Consider the following 17913-nt stretch of genomic DNA (forward strand, 5'->3'; position numbering starts at 1 on the left):
TTATAATCAGGACTTAATTTGTGCCGGTACACGCAAGATCCAGCACCTCTGAAATCTGATCCGGCACCTCATTTTACCGATGCCCCTCCTCAACCACCCTCCTCCCCCATCCGCTGTTTAATTTCGTCCACGACTCCCCAACCCTCTTCACTGTCATCCACGACAACCCCCCTCCCGTGTAGAAAACTATTTAATGCGTGCCAGTATTATAAAAAAAATTTTTTAGCAATTTTTAACTAATTTGTGTCTTTAGAGTTTGACTATAATGCTTGTTTTAAAGGCTTTATCTTTTTGTATTTTTTTTGGAAAATTAGTTTTTCAGAAATCTCTTCTTTGGTCTTCAGTTCATGGCTGTATTTCAAAGTGATTTTCACACAGAGAAATTTGTTCATATACAGTGTAATTTGCCTAATGAGGATATACACCAGTTCATTCTACCAAAAATTCTGATTTATTTTTCTGCCAATTTCTTTTTTTCATAATTCCTTATGTCACAAAATGTATTTATTAATTTAGTACGCTGTGTTCAATATTTTTATAATAATTTTAGCTCACCCAAAAAGCAAAGTTGTCATAATTTATTCACTCTTTAAAAGTTTCTAAAATTTATGATTCTTTTTCTTACGTTAAACACAAAAGAAGATATTTTGAAAAAGGTTGAAAACCTGTACCATTGACTTCCATTGTTTTTCCTACTATGCAAGTCAATGGTTACAAGTTTTCAGCTTTCATCAAAATATGTTCTTTTGTGTTCAACAGAAGAAAGCAACTCATAAAGGTTTGGAACCACTTGAGGGTGAATAAATTGCAAGTAGTTTTTTGTTTTTGGGTGAACTTTCCCTTTAATGTAGTGAATTAACTGGGTAAGTATAGTGATTTAACAATTAGATGTTGTTATTTTTTACCCCATTGACCTGCAGTCGTCTGTCTTAACCGGTTCACCCAAAAAAATGAGCCTAAAAGTGGAGTTATTTTTTTGGGTGAAACTCCCCTAAAGTTAAACAGCTTAGTTTTACCATTTTTAAATCCCTCCAGCCAATCTCCAGGTCTGCCAGACTTCAGAGCACTTTTAGCTTAACTTAGCATAAGTCATTGAATCAGATTAGACCATTAGCATCTCACTCAAAAATCGACTAGATAATTCTCCTATTTAAAGCTCAACTCCTCTGTAGTTATATCATGTGCTTTGTCCAACGAAAGGGAAAAGTTGATATATATCAAGGAACTATATTCTCATTCAGACAAAATAGCTTATTTTCCCAAAAAAGTGGAGGAAATTCTCTCTCTTTAGTGAAATGTTTTCTTCTCTCATAGTCATGGAGTGGTGAAGAACCTGGTGAACTTCTTCCAGTGGCGTTTCTGTGGTCTCTGCAAGCCAATGGTTTTGGACTGGACTCAGCAGCATCCCATGGGTCTCGGCAGAGATATGTTCAGCAGTCCCGATGCCGTTTGACCCCACGCCCACCCCCAGCAACCAATCATCCACTCAGGGAGAGAGACGTCCCAGATCTGGAGCCATTGGTTTGAATTTAACGCCTCTTTTTTTTATTATGGAAATGAAGAACAGACTGAATGATCATTTGGATAATTAGTTCTATTTGCTAAGAACATCCACCTTTTATATTCGCACGAAATACACCTGATTTCTGCCTTACAGTTTAAGTTATACATGGAGTACGCGTTTATAAGCATACTGGTATATTTTGAACCGAAATATTTTGTAAGGTACAGTAAAAATCACACCGGTTTGGTTTTTACTCCATCAGTGACCACTATCCTTGAGCTCTTTGTGACGAGATTTGTAAATCCGAGCAATTTTATTTCTACAAAACGAAAAAAAAAAAAAAAAAAGCTGATTTTCTTGTAATTTTGCGAAGCATACATGTTAAAAATGTATTTGAAATGACTTTGTTACGATCAGATGCATCGCCGCTCCCCTCCTGAACATTTTATAGCGTTATACATGCCAGATTAATCATATAATTTAATATATTTTATTTTATTAGCTATTAGTGTTGTTTTTACCCTTTATACTCAATCAGTGATATTTTAAATGACGGAAAAATTTTTTGTCTTGTTTAAGCTTTGAAATAACCACTGTGTAGTTCAGGCTAGTGTCCGCTAGCATCATCTTGCTCTTCGCATTCTTCTGTATCACGCAGTGTCATTATAAGGGAAATGTGCTGTTGTTGAATCCTGCTCTGTGCTTTGGAATAAATCAGACTTGTTTTGTAATTAGCTGGTTCTAGTGTTTGTCGATGTGTTTATTTAGATTGTTCGCGTTTAGTTGTAATGCATGAAAATGAAAAGTATGGGGCCAGACTGATCATTAAGGATGCCCTTAAACTATTATTATTATTATTGTTATTATTTCATTAAAGTTTATAATTAGTAATTATTATATTATATTAAAAATAACTATTATTATTATTATTATTATATTATTGTTTACCCAAAAACAAAAAAATTACTTCATGTTCTTTTGTCTTCGATTTTAGAATTCATTGACATAGTAGGATAGACAACGACTATGGAGTTCAATGGTTACCCATTTCCAACAACAGGCAGAATAATTAATTTTGGGGTAACCTATCCCTTTAATATCAGATTTTTCAATTATTTTCTTTAATTTGACATTGACGCTAAAATAACAATTCTGACTAAACATTTTTCATTAGTAATTAAAGCTCCAGTAAAACTGAGTTGAATAGATGCTGAACATGTCAGAATGCTGATTAACTTTTTTTATTTATGATTTTAGGACATCAAAATTGGGGTGGTAAGCAAAAGTTTGGTTTTGTTTTATGGCTGCTAAGCTAATAAAAATAATAAGTATGATGAGGGTTTTTTTTCTACTGAATACAAAAGCAGATATTTTGAAGAATGTTTTGGAAGCTGGTGACCATTGACTTCCACTTGAACTTTTATTTTTCCTAGTATGGAATTCAGTGGTTGTTGGGAGGGCTTGACAATAACTTTTTTGATCAGCATCCACAGTGGCTAGTAGTTTTCCAACGTTACTAGCCACTCTGCATTTTCACTAGCCACAATTTTTTTGTTGGTAAAATATTTTTATATGCATAAATATGACTTTGACATGCAAAAATGACTTGATTTAGATTTTGTGATATGTCCACATGCCTCCTCATTCATTTCACTTTTTGTATTTCGTGTAGAGCAAATAGGTCATGATTTCATAGTGTTATACTGCAATTAGTTTTTATTTCACGTGACTTTTCAGAACTCAAAATTAAGAATTTACCAAATTTATCTCTGACCACACCAAACAATAATTATTTCCTAGCCACAAATTTTAAGTTTCAAAACAAGCTAAATATATACTTTTTATTTAACAAAACATGTCTTTAAAAAAAACAAAAAAAAACTTCTAAACAATTGACTTTTAAAAAATAATTATTGTCATGTATCAAAAATATGCACAGTAATCTGTCCTGGCTAAAGCTCCCCCAGATCACCAGTTAACTACACATAAATGGAGAGTTAATCTCATATTTAAAGCAATGTAGTTATAAAAAAATAAGATGATTAACCTTTCTTTTTACCATTCTAATTAACATTCTAATTAACATTTAATAGGTGAAAAAAATGTCTGTTTGTGATAATGAAAGGATGATCACACACACACAGTTAAGGCCAATTAATAATCTGTTCAAAGCAAAAGCAACCAGTGCTGCTTACACAAAGACAAATTTAGAGCTCTTGAAAGCAGCAAGACGGTGGGTGCATGAGCTTAACTTTTTGTCTGGTCTGTTTGAAAGAGAACCGATCACAGTTGCCTTCCAGGCACGGTTGCTTCACGCAAGGTACCAGTTTCGCACACAAGTTTTGAACAGTCTCACCCATCACATCAGTTGTTAGCGCGAGTGATCATCCTCTCATTTGGTATTCATCTTTCTTTTGCTCGCGCGGACACAATTATTTTTGTCAGTCGTGCTGCATCTCGATTCTAAGATCACATTTGCATGCATATTGGGCCATCCTTGTAGTCGAATCCTGCTTTTAAGAAAACCACAATTTAAAAATTATTTTCAACCAGCCAAAGTGGCTAGTGGGAGTGACTGTGTAACCCGCCATTAACCTGCGGGACTGTCTAACCTGCATTTGGCGGGTTGGCAAGTGTTAATGTCAAGCCCTGGTTGTTGGTTTCCAGCATTCTTCAGAATATCTTCTTTTGTGTTCGACAAAGCAAAGAAACAAGTCAAGGGTGAGTAAATGATAACAGAATATTCCTATTTGGGGGAACTATTCCTTTAGGTTGATCATTAGTTTGTGATTTTATAAAATCACTCATTTAAAACCATTATCTAAGTATCAGGAATCAACGCTGAATGACACATCTTATATCTTTATTAAATGTTGATTTACATTTTTATGACATGACAATTACAGTACAGTAGACAGGATTTATATAATTGTGCTACAGTTTATGAAGTAATTAGTGCATAAATTTAACATAAGATCAGATATAAAGCTGAAGTGTGCACTTTGTGTTACGATACTTTCATACGTTCATCCAAAAATGAAAATAACCTCATCGTGTAGTTGTAAACCTTTGAGTTTCTTCCTTCAGTCTTGGTTTCTGACACCCATTCACATCCATAGAAAATAAGAAATGACTATGGAAGTCAGTGGGTGCTAGCTACCAGCATTCTTCAAATGATTTTCTTTTGTGTTCAACTGAAGAAAGTTAAATAGGTCTTGTACTAAGCTAATGGTAGAACATAATACTTTTTTTACATTTCAGCATTGTACTGCTTTATACCAAACATCCTCACACTGGAACAGGCTTAACCAAATGGCGTGATTAAGTGTAAGTTGTTTCTGTAAGTTCCACACTTCAGCTTCATGTATAAAGCTGCATTTCCACTGCACACGACTAACATTTGCCGGTCTTTAATCTCCAATGGAAAGTCGTTTGGGATGAAAAGTTTTGCAACCGAGCTTTGGGCGTATTGAAACATGTTGATAAAATTGATATAATGTGCGCAAAGTGAAATATGATTGTTTTTTGTTGTGTTTAATTTTCTTGCAGCTGCCACTAGGAGGCAAATACTGACAGCCATGTTTAAATATCATGTGATGAATAGGAGGTTGCACTTGATTGGTCTACACTTGTCACACACTCTCCTCGACCATGCCCGGGTTCCCCAGGCCCCGCCCCTTCGGACCAAAGTTTTTGGCATAGCAAACTGAAACACAAAAATAGAGAAATAAATAACGCACAAATGTTCTTAAATGATGGTAAAGTTTAAACTAGTAATTTGTAATGTTTCATAATCAGCAAGATGAATTCAAAGCTGACAATTCTCCTACTTTCGGATTAAACTTCCTAATATAAAATTCTTGTGCCTCTTAAATATCATTTGAACCTTTCAAAACCAAAATAACTTTCCTCCCTCGTCAATATCTTTTCTCTGATGCTGCGTTCGTGTCAGGGCAGAGCAATCTGTCACTCGCGTAAGATCCACCAATAGCAAACAGCAACCGTCCAGTCAGTGTCTGGTGGACAAAATCAAGTCCCGTCCTACTTTCATTTTCCTTTTGGTGATTGTCATTCCCAGATGCATCAAAACAGAGAAGAAAAGACTATTGGAGTTGTCATTTCATGCCAAATATAATGGAGATTTCTGTTGGGATGATAAATCATTTCAACACAAAGAGAGGCTTTAAAGGGTTAGTTCACCCAAAAGTGAAAATTCTGGTATTTATGACCGCTATATAGTTTCTTTACCCAGTAAAAATAGATTTGTTCATCAATGTCTTATCTTCCTTGCAAGGGTGCACATGATGGCATGTGATGGTGGGGAAAAAAATTGAAGAAAAAAAACTGAGTGGGAGGAAAAAAAATGGGTGGGAGGAAAAAACAGTGATATCTATCTATCTATCTATCTATCTATCTATCTATCTATATATATATATATATATATATATATATATATATATATATATATATAATTTTTAAAAAAAAAAAAATTTATTTACACGTTTTTGCGTTCCCTCACAAAGATGTTTTGCATTCCCTCTCAAAGATGTGATAGGATGATATTGGGAAAGAATGGTAAAACACGAGAGAATCCCGGCAAAAACGGGAGGGTTGACATGTTTGAAGTGAACAGGAAGTGTTTGTGGAAAGTTTTGTGAGATAACGCGAAACATCTTTGCTAGGGAATGCAAAAACCTAAAAAAATATATATATATTCTCCTATTACTGTTTTTTTTTTTTCTCCCACTCAGTTTTTTTTCTTCCACCCATTTTTTCCCCCACCATCACGTCCCTTCCATGTCTCCGTACACATGTTGTATGGGATGTTTTCCATTAGAGTCAGCAGCGCTAGCTAAAGTCTAGATGGGATACATCTGCGGATCCTACGGCATGTTCACATCAGTGTAATATAATTTTTGTGACACTGTACAACAATTGCCACTTTTAAATAATTATAAGGGATAGCTTAAGGTTTGGGGTAGTGGAAAATGTTAATAAAACACAATTTAATGGGTAGTTTAATAAATAATTCTCGCCAATTTTCAGCCATAGCTGTATCCCTTCTAGCAACAACTTCAGCTCTACACGCAAGTGTGTTTTTTCCATAGTAAACGGCCTAATCTGATGTGGAAGACATTGACAAACAAAGTTGATTTAATGTTTATATTTAAACAAATCAATTCTAATTATGCTTTATACTGAATTTATATTCATATGTACATATATCATACATTTTACAAATGATGATGACCCAGAAAAGGAGTTTTTTGGAGATTGTCTCCACAAAGGTACAAATTTGTCGCCAAGGTGTGGTATAAGTAGGTTCCTAACCCTAACAAAACAACAACAGAAAACTTCTATCCAAGTGTGTGTGTGTGTTTTTTTCTTAAACAACCTAATCTGATGTGGAAGACAGTGGAAAACAAAGTCTTTTTATAGTGTTTTGGGGTTTGTTTGTTTTTTTGCGAATAAAACATAGACTGTAAAAAATATGGACATTTCTGCTGTAAAGTTGGGCATTTTAAAATTGATGTCAATTCGCTCTGTTTTGGAGCCAGCCCCCAGAGGCCAGTTGATGAATTGCAAATTCAGCTTCTTCCGTATTAGCTTCACAAGTGAGAGCAGGAGGTTGCCGCTTGGCCCATAGGTGTTTATGGAGCTTTTTATGAAGACAGTTAAACCATTGAAGTAACATGGAATGTTTCGGCAATATCTTTGGTTCCTTTTCTGAACTTAAAACATCTCTGGACCCAGGCCCGGATTGGCTAATCGGGAGGACCAGGAGAATTCCCGGTGGGCCGGTCCGTTTTTTGGCCGCGAGGGCCGTTGTCCCTAGCTCCAGAATCTGTTGCTCTCAGCAGTCACACTTAATTTAAATTAATTTATTTATTTACTTGACCACAGTCTTCTTATTCATTATTTAACCGCAGCTCTGCTCTTTTTATGTATAATGATGATATAACTCCGATGGGTCACATCTCAATATACAACTGTTGTGGTCCAGTGGTTAGCATGTTAGATTATGACGCTGCCGACCCGGGTTTAATCCCTGTCTGAGTATGTTTTTTTTTTTTTTATTGTTAAGACATATAATAATGTTAGGGTTGTTGAACATTTGAAGTTCTAAAGCAGCTTTTTTCTCAAAAAAAGACGTGATAGTGTAATTAGAAACTGATTTGGAATGACCTTATTTTAATATAGTCAGTCGTGAACTGAGGTAGGCCGCTCTGAGGCTTGAAACTCCAGGGCTGAAAAGGAGTCCCACTCCGGCCCTGTCTGGACCCCTGATGTCTATGGAGGGTCAGAGAGCTCTGAGGTTTCATCTAAAATGTCTTTGTGTTCCGAAAATGAATGAAGGTCTTGGGAATGTAACGACATGAAGGTGAGTGATTAATAACGCAATTTAAATTTTTGGGTGAACTAACCCTTTATTCACACGGCTACAGTATTTGAGCTGTTGATTGCATCAGTTGTGCTGTAATGGCTGTTGAACATTAACTAGGTCTTTGAAACAGCATCTATTGATCAGTTAAGTGATACTAATGAGATTGAGCAGTTTCCTTTGATTGATTGTACCTTTACAGTAGAGCTCTCCATCTTTATCCGTCACGGTGGTGGACTCCAGGCTCTTCCCGCACAATAAACAGCGGAAGCAGGTTTTGTGCCAGGGCTGTTGGATCAAAAGCAGGTACAGACTGATGAATTACTACTTTACACAGCGCTGACCTGTGACAGCAGCATATTGCAGAAGTGCTGAGGAGGAACAGTTTCTCAGAATCTGCTACGTATTTAGATTAGGTGGTTTATTAATAATATATTTCATATTTTAGCAGTGTATTGTAGCATTAATGCAGCGTCAGCTTCTCAGGGTAATTTTTGCAGTGGTTTTACCTTTCCAGCACCCATGATTTTCTCCGCTGCATAAACAGCTTTAGAGCAGCGAGGACAGCGATCTGTACTCCCGAACTTCTGCGCAAACTTGCTTGAGTTTGAGTTCGCAGGTGCAGGACGTGGAGCTTTGGGCCTTAAAATGTTCAGAACACACACACACACACACACACACACACACACACACATACAGGTTATCTAAATATGGACATCTTAAGATTTCATATACAGCTAGTGTCCGATAGCACAAGTCCAACCCTAAGACAGAGGAGTACTTCATTTTTTTTATTCATACATTAGCATACACGCATTTTAAAGTATACAGTATATACAAATCTGAAGCTAATCTAACAAAATAACTCATGATAACGGTCCAAAATTAGTAGCCCAAATGTATACGAAAAAAAAAAACATTCAAGAGAAAAAAATTTTGTTGAGTTTTTGTAGTTTGTCATTTTTTTTTTTATTTTGCATGAATTTAAATGTATTATCTTTCCATTTCTAAAGATGTTCGGTGACTAAAATATTATTTGAATAAATGTATTGGTTTAGTAAATCTATTTTGTTCAAATACACCAAAATATATGACCTATATTCACTGAGAAATGGTTAAAAATATTCATTTTCAAAATCGGGTGTAGTCAGTTATGTTGAGCACTGTATGTACTGTATCCTTCATAAAAATTGGCATCTCAGTGTAATCAATGTAAAATGATTTTTGCATATGAACATGCATTAAGGGTATAAATCTGTCCTTAAAACTTGGTAAAAGTCAGTTCATGCATAACAAAAAACGTTCAACATTATGAGTGTATTTTGAGGACGTACTCTTGAGGCTGAAGTTCTTCATTATTGACCGGGTCAGAACTCAAAGCTCCAGCACCCTGGCCATACCCATAACCTTTCGGACCATATTTCTTGCCGTAGCAGGTTTTGCAGTATATCTCAGACTCATGTGCGGCAACTGTGGTGCTGTCCAAACCTTTACGACAAACCACTAAAAACAAACAAATCATGCATATATACATTTTTAAATGTTTACCAAATGATGTTTAACAGAGCAAGGAAATTTTCACAGTATGTATTATAATATTTTTTTCTTCTGGAGAAATTCTTATTACTTTTATTTCAGCTAGAATAAAAGCCGTTTTAAATTTTTTTAAAGCCATTTTAAAGTCAAAATTATTAGCCCCTTTAAGCTATATGTTTTTGATAGTCAACAGAACAAACCCATCATTATACAATAACTTGCCTAATTACCCTAACCTGCCTAGTTAACCTAATTAACCTAGTTAAGCCTTTAAATGTCACTAAGCTTTATAGAAGTTTCTTTAAATAATATTAACTGGATACTAGATATTTTTCCTGAATAAAAGCCGTTTTTTAATAATAAAAAATAAAAAACATATTAGCCTAGGGTCAATGTTATTAGCCCCCTTAAGCATTTTGTTTTATTGTCCACAATGCAAACCACTGCTATACAATGACTTGTCGAATTACCCTGACTTGCTTAATTAACCTATTTAAGCCTTTAAATTGCACTTAAAGCTGAACACTAGTATCTTGAAAAATGTCTAGTAAAATATTATGGCGAAAGATAAAAGAAATCAGTTATTAAAAATGTAGTTATTAAAACTAGTATGTTTAGAAATGTGTTGAAATCTTCAACACACACACACACACACACACACATATATATATATATACAGTATATATACACAGTATATTAGTGAAGTAAATTATTTGTATTTTCTTGATTCACAATTAGTGTTGTTGTTGTTTGGCTTCAACAAAAGATAATAAATTGAAAAAAAATATATAATGATAAATAAACAAAATATAAAGGCTAAATAAAATCTATAATCCAATCTTCAGAATTTGGAGACCATTAAATAAACAAACAGAATAAGCAAGTCTAAAGTAATTTAAGGGGAGTCAAATTATACTATTTCTAATATGTCATTTAGATTACCTTATCTATAGTTTGTAATCTAGATTACATTTCTGACATTTTTCATCAGGTAATTTGTAGTCTGTAATACGCAGTCTGATCAACTGTAAACAGCTGTAATTATCAAGTTGTTCTGCTTTTTCGTGTTTCAGTCAAATTATGATATCATTTGTAATCAAATGTTTTGTATTGAACTAAAACAATGCAAAATACAAGTGAATTCACATTTTAATTATAATATATTTATTTATTTACACATTGATTTGTGTTTATAACTAATGATTTTATGTTATTTATTTAATCACTTATTTAAATATTTTGAAATGTTTTTTTTAAGTTACAACTAATAAATAAATAAGCAAAACAACATTTCTGGGATTTCCAGTTTAATGAAAATCTGAGTTTTCTCAGTGATTCAAAACCTTCATTTTCTTTCATCTGCTGAACATAAATGTAGAAAATTTGAAAAATGTAGCAAACCACTGGCCATTGACCTCCATAGTAGAGAAAAAAAAATGTTGAAGTGAATGTATAACCGTTTTTTTTTAACATGTAGTCTTTTGTGTTGAGCAGAAGAAACTCAGACAGGATTGGAACAAGTGGAGGGTCAGTAAATGATGACAGAATATTATTTTTTGTGGTTCTATTATCCCTTTAATTAACTAACAAGTTTATTAAGTCGCAGACTACCTGTGTTGACTAGGAATAATATTATGAAAATGTATTCAAATCGAAGAAACGGTGACTCAGTGGTTAGCACTATGGCCTCACAGCAAGAATGTTGCTGGTTTGAGTCTCGGCTGGATCAGTTGACATTTCTGTGTGGAGTTTGCATGTTTTCGCCGTGTTGGTGTGGGTTTCCTCCAGGTGCTCCCGTTTCCCCCACAGTACAAAGACATGGGTGAATTGGAAAAACTCAACTGTCCATAGTGCATGTGTGTGAATGTGAGTGTGTATGGATATTTCCCTGTAATGGGTTGCAGCTGGAAGTGGCATCTGCTGTGTAAAACATATGCTGAATAACTTGGTGGTTCGTTCCGCTGTGGCGACCCCTGATGAATAAAGGAACAAAGCCGAAGGAAAATGAATAAATGTATTCCAATGTGAACTGGTCCAGTTGAGTCTGGAGTTGGATGGTGATCTCACAGCTCATCTTCTGTCTGTGTTCATCAGCTGCTGTTCTTCCAGCCAGGATGAGCTCAGGAGGCTCATGGGAGCTTGGCTTGGAGTCTAATTTTAGGCTGATGAACAAGAGGCTCGGGGAGACCAAAGTGTCCCGGCTGCTGTCATCTGCAGCAGATGGAAACAGGCTGCTGAACGGTGGCAAACAACAGGGGTTTTAACTACACCAGAGTGTTAGTCGTCTCAAACAGACCGTTACCACCCTCCCTGGCAACCCTTAAAATTTAATGCTGGAAACAGTTCAGAAAGCACTCTTGATGGCAGTTGATTTTTTTCCCCAGACTGGACAACTTATTAATAATCAATAGTTGTTTATAAATATATTAAAAGGCACCTTAAAGGAACACTTTTTACAAGTTCTCTATTCACCTTATTCTGCGCCGATGAGCGGGCGCTGCCATTTGAATCTTTTTGGCTCAAGACTTCCGGTCTCATTCACTTCCATTCATTTTTAGACATTAAAAACTGCTCGTTTCACTGTTTGATGTTGCAAACTAAAATTTCTTTATTATACTATTCTACTTGGTCTATATAGTCATGCAAACATTTGTTTGTAGAGCAAGTAGTTTGACCGTTTTCTGCCGTTTATTATTCCTAGTCATTTCTCCTATAGGCGACTTAAACGGAAGTTCTAAAACAATCACGAAAACAGGCGCACTTCCGCATTTTAGAATAAGGTCAATAGAGTTAAGCAGTTGAGTTTAACCACTCATAAATTCATTCAGTTAATCTTTATGTCTGGCAGGAGTGCTTTTAGCTTAGCTTAGCATAAATCATTGAATTGGATTAGACCATTAGCATCTTATTCACTTGTTAAAATAGATCAATTTTGCTACACTACAAAATGAAAATGTTTTGTTAATTTAACTCACCCCAATAAATGATTCAGGTTTCAACTAAATGTATTTAGTTATATAAAGTTTAACTTAATAATTCTATTTAGTTTGACTAATCCTAAGTTGAGATGAATAGAAATATCATTTGATAAATCTAAATAATTTCAGGTAAAAAGATTATTTTGACACTATTTAAAGCTTGACATTACTGTAGTTACATCTTGTACATCCTGACTTACAACAAACAAAAAGTTTCTATTTTGTAGGCCGATATATCAAGGAAATTTACTACTGTACCATAGCATCAATATTAGACAGAGCCTAAAAATCGTGACTGCCTGTTGGGAGCATGCCTTGCAATCACAAAGACACGTAGACATACTCCAAAATTAGACAACTCTTTGCTCGATTTAAAGCGAGATGTTAATGGTCTAATCTGATTCAATGATCTATGCTAAGCTAAGCTAAAAGTTTGGGTGACTTTAAAAAGAATTATAAGTTGAAAGACTGAATTAATGTCATCATGACTTATTGATCTCGATTTTTTTTACAGTAGATTTTCATTGTTAATGAAATGTTGCTGTATTTGTTGAAAATGATTTATTCGTGTTCATTGCTCTTTTTATTCATTCATTCATTTTCTTGTCGGCTTAATCCCCTTATTCATCCGGGGTCACCACAGCGGAATGAACTGCCAACTTATCCAGCACGTTTTCACGCAGCGGATGCCCTTCCAGCTGCAACCCATTTCTGAGACACATTCACACACACTCATACACTACGGACAATTTAGCCTACCCAATTCACCAGTACCGCATGTCTTTGAAGTTTGGGGGAAACCGGAGCATCCAGAGGAAACCCACGCAAACGCAGGGAGAACATGCAAACTCCACACAGAAACGCCAACTGACCCAGCTGTGGCTCGAACCAGCAACCTTCTTGCTGTGAGGCGACAGCACTACCTACTGTGCCACTGCATCGCAGCTCTTTTTATTATTATTATTAATTTATTTTAACCAAGATTGTTCTAGCATTTGCAACAATCTCATCACACTCAAAGCTGACATTTAATATACTCCTTTCATGGTAAATATCACATTTAATCCTCTTGTGAATGCTTTGTTGTCTTACTGCAGATGAAGCATGTTTTATGGAAGCTGCGGCTGTTGCACTGGATCTCCTCCGCATGGTAAACCGTCTTCTCACAGGCCGCACATTTAGCTCCTCCACCCCAATTTGGCATCGTCGGTTCTGGCAAAGTCGCGCTGATGTTTACAGGAATGCGAAAGAAAAACAATCAAACCAAACCAGCCAAAAACATTAGCTAGAAGGAGTGAGTGTTAAAAATATTTAAAGAGACAGTTCAACTAAAGATGAAAATTTACTTATTGTTCATTAACCATTAGGTGGTGTCAAACTTTTGATTTTAATTTTCTGCTAAACACATAAGTAGATATTTTGAAGAATGTTGGAAACTGGTTGCTATTTACTTTCATAATAGCATCACAAATACTGCGGAAGTCAGTAACAAGGTTTCCATCAGCTTGTGTTCATTCATCAGTCCATTTTCAAGAAAAAAAAATGAGTGATGACAATGTAAAATTTCAAATTAAAAAATCCATTCATTCACTAAAATACTTTTTACACTCAGTTTGGACTTGCAGGAAGAGGGTTAATGTGAATAATGGGCAATAATAATAATAATAATAATAAACTGATTTAGCAAGCATTACACCTGCTCAAAGTCCCTTTAAGGCTTGTCATTTCACTCGACGGCCATCTTTGAAATTCCTCTCGGTCTGTATGCTTGGGCATTGTGCCTGAATGGGAAAACATCAAATTCTCCAAAACTGCTTGCCAAGCTTATGATTAACTTTCATATTAGGAATCACAAATAAAATTAACAATAACTGTGTCTCTCTAGTTTAATTTCTAAATGTTCTAATCGAACAAAATCTGCAGAAACTCATGTCTGGTCCGAGCCCCTCCCCCGGAGATTCATCAGTCTATATAGATCGCTGACTAGCTCCGGTACTAGCAGGGTTCATTCGCCATGTTGATCATTACACTATTCTTATTCAAAACTTTACGAGTGACACGTCTTGTGTATTCTATAGTTTGACCCACTTGACTAATCAATATTACATCACCATTATAATTGCCTTGTTTAATGTTGGTTGCTAGGTTACCAATACTACTGTCTCTAACTGCTCTAACAAATTGATGGAAATTTAGCATCTGGAACTTTTTCTTTGTGAATTAGTTGTGAATTTGATTTCCCATCGTGAAACAAATTAGATGTGTTTCACATTGGGATAATGGGCTAATGATGACAAGTGGTTTTAAACAGTTTTGTAAATAGTGGCCACCAATGGTGTAGTCGACACATGGAACTCTGGTGTTCATGGTGACCGGAGTTTGATTCCCGCATCGAGCTCCTACGCCGATCTTTCTCATTTCTCTGCTCCCCACACTTTCCTTTCTATACTCTCTACTGTCCTATCAATTCAAAAAGGTGAAAACCCCCGAAAGAAATAATTATAAAAGCCTTATTCGAAATATCTTCTATTGTGTTCAACAGAGAGAAAAAAATCAGTTTGTAACAAGTAGGTGATAAAATGATTTTTATTTTCAATTTTGGGTAAAGTATCTAACATCAAATAATCTTTTCCTGTTATTTTTTTTTATTTCATTTTATTTTTTGAATTAGAACCACCGGCTTCCTTCATTTATGTGATACGTGATAGGTCAGATATAAAAATAGATGCGTCTTATCTCAAAGTAATATGTCATTTAGTCTCTTTCTGTCTCACGTCTTTGAGCGGGCAGAATATCACCTCACTTGTGTGGAATGCAGTGATAAGGGTACAGAAATAGGCTTAAGATTAAAAGACATGTCTGCTTGAATGCAGTTTTCCGAATCAATTATATTATTTATATTGATTTACAAAAGCCTAGCTTCTGTAGTATGTTTCAATGCTTTCAGAATTAATATCCTTTTATATTAATATATGAATATAATATCAATTATAATATTTGAAATAACTTTTCAGACCCGTAGCCAGGTTGGTAAGAGGGGTGGTTATTTTTTCTCAAAAAGTGGACCTTTTTGCACTTGTATGCCTCATTTTCTATTTAAATATAAGATTTAATTGGCCAGCTCATTAAACTATCCTCAGTCATATTTTCACAATTTGAATAAAAATAATAAAATGTAGAGCTTCACGTTTTCTACCCTCTCTTGTTAAAAAAAAGCACATTTGAAAATTAATGGATGACAACAATAGCCAAATTTGTATTCAAATTAATTTTAATATGGGCTGTTTTTGGTGCTTCACACCTTTTTATAGTTTTTTTTCCCCAGTAATAAGGTCCAATATTTAGATGGTTTTAGATGTTGGACTTAATGGAAATAATTCTTTCCATTGGCCAAAACTGATTAGCAGAAGTCACAACCACAACCTGAATCTTTGTCAATGGGTTATTTTCACTTTATTTTGATGGCATAGCAATCAAAATAAGACAAATGGGCTCATGTTTGGGACAAATTCTGGACTTTTGTCAGTAAGGGGTGGGTCTTTCGAACCCCCTTGGCTAAGGGCCTGCTTTTATACTTGACTATATTTTAGTCATTTTTTTTTATTCTTTAACAATGAACAATATTTTTGAATAATTTTAGCTTGTTCCATGCCTTAAGGTTCATTTATGTGTTTCTGAATCAATTTCGTAATCATCATGATTGGTAAAATAAATAAATAAATAAATAAACTATAGAAGAGTATAATTAGGGATACATGGCATTTTAGAATATATCTTAAATATCTCAATTGATTTCAGCTTTGAGGTACTTTACTTGGGTATGCTGTCAATGGATTCCTTGGAAAGAAAAAACAAATATATGTATAGAATTATCATTGCTTCAAGTAAAAAAGCCATTACTAGATGCTGGTATAAAACTAATCCATCACAAATGCAAGATTTAATTGATGCTTTGAAAAATATCTTCATTATGGAAGAAATTACATAGTGTGCACAACCAAATAGATTTATTTGTTGACTTATGGTTTAAATGGATTGAGTACATTACTCCCATTCAACCTTATGTTTATCTTCTATAGAATTTTAAGACTTATTTATACTGGTATTATTGTTTTCACCCCCAACCCCCTTTTAATTCTTTATTCTCTTTTTTCTGTATATAGTATTTTAAATAGGATGATGTAAAATAAGGCAAAGGGATATGTTCTGTTGCTGTTATGAAGAAATGTGTGTTGTCTCTTTTGGTCCCTGATTGGGGAATTTAAACTGTAAAAGCTGTAAAAGTGACATATGTCTACTGATGCTGTGAATTGTAAATCTCAGCAACAAAAACTTAAATGAAACAAAAAGAAACAGTATAATTAGTATAACATCATTAATGTTTATACGTTGATGGCCAACATTATTTTATTATTTTACATTATAAAAAGTCATTTGGAAGAATTAATTAGAAATAGGATTACCTTAATCAATAAATCTACTGTATTTGTTTGTCAAGCATTTTATTGTGTATTTTTAATTTATTTTTAATCATTTTAATGAACCAATTCATCATTAGCCTTCTCTGGTTTTTAACCACTTAAAGTTGAATAAACTCTCAAAACAGATTAATTTCAATGAATACTAGCATTCAAATAACGCACAGCGCAAATTACGAGCCATGGACAGTCATAAAAGTGTGAATTTCTACTTACAGTTTGTGAAAATAAAGCGCTGAGCTGTCTGATGATGTCCATTTCTGCCCCTGTCCGGTGGCCGCTTATATACTGTCCGTCAGTCCCTCCGCTCCAAACACACTCACTCATAATTTGAAGGGTCGTGCTGACATCCAGACTAGACCATCCTCTGAAATTAACTGCTGACAATACACAAAAACAATGCAGTGTATTCAATCCTGAACTCAAATGTTTAACGTGTCCAAGGCCTGAGTGCGAAATAACAAAAATACGTCATCCTGACCTGTTGTTGGTGTGTTGCTCTTTCGAGTGTTTCTTTCTTCCTCAGATTCACCGTTCTACTGTATAATAATAAAAAAGAAATACACACAGACTGTCATTCTAAAAAATACAAAAAAACAACCACTATTCCTACTTTTCCTTCAGGATATTTCATGTTGTAAATTAAAGCTGTGGATTCAGCCGTTTCAGTCATGACAATATGTTAATTTTGTTTAGAGTCGGTGTTACACCGGAAAAGCAGCGCGCTCAACACCATATAAGGAAAAGCATTGGCAGCAGGAAGTGCGATAGATTTTAAAAATGTACTGTACTTGTATATTAGTTATTTTTTATTTTGTCCTTTAATTTATTTTTGTTACATAATTTAATCTTTAGGGCTTTATGTTTTGTTCCTTAACATTTGGTAAAAAAAATAAATAAATAAATCCTTCTGGATGACTGGATCAAATGGGTGAGAATATGGTGACTATTTCATTTTGGAGAGAACTATTTATCTATGCCACGGCCACCCATGTGACCACCCTAATATGATTTTGCTGTTGATATTATTAATTT

At 34.7% G+C, this 17913-nt stretch overlaps 2 protein-coding genes and 1 long non-coding RNA gene across 5 annotated transcripts in view; 1 reads left to right on the forward strand and 2 right to left on the reverse strand.

The window, feature by feature from the left end:
- Positions 1-2238, forward strand: part of zdhhc13 (zDHHC palmitoyltransferase 13) — a 42763-nt gene extending 40525 nt beyond the window's left edge. Inside the window, exon 17 of one of the 2 annotated variants that reach the window (XR_012382399.1) lies at positions 1315-1922. Coding sequence is in view for 1 of the 2 variants with exons in the window: in NM_001008650.3 (NP_001008650.2) it covers positions 1315-1453 (139 nt within the window). In the remaining variant the exon portion in view is untranslated. 2 annotated transcript variants of the gene reach the window in all.
- LOC141375331 (uncharacterized) overlaps positions 1-17913 on the reverse strand; it is a 314549-nt gene that overhangs the window by 145718 nt on the left and 150918 nt on the right. The gene's annotated exons all lie outside the window — the stretch shown is intronic.
- csrp3 (cysteine and glycine-rich protein 3 (cardiac LIM protein)) lies at positions 4354-17141 on the reverse strand. 2 transcript variants are annotated; one of them, NM_001320091.1, is given in 7 exon segments: positions 4354-5210; positions 8081-8174; positions 8396-8528; positions 9221-9389; positions 13493-13626; positions 16215-16237; positions 17095-17141. In NM_001320091.1, coding segments are annotated over 7 exon segments (669 nt in total). In that variant the 5' UTR covers positions 17137-17141; the 3' UTR covers positions 4354-5136.

The sequence above is a fragment of the Danio rerio genome, chromosome 7 (assembly GCF_049306965.1).
Source record: "Danio rerio strain Tuebingen ecotype United States chromosome 7, GRCz12tu, whole genome shotgun sequence".
Taxonomy (NCBI): Eukaryota; Metazoa; Chordata; class Actinopteri; order Cypriniformes; family Danionidae; genus Danio; species Danio rerio.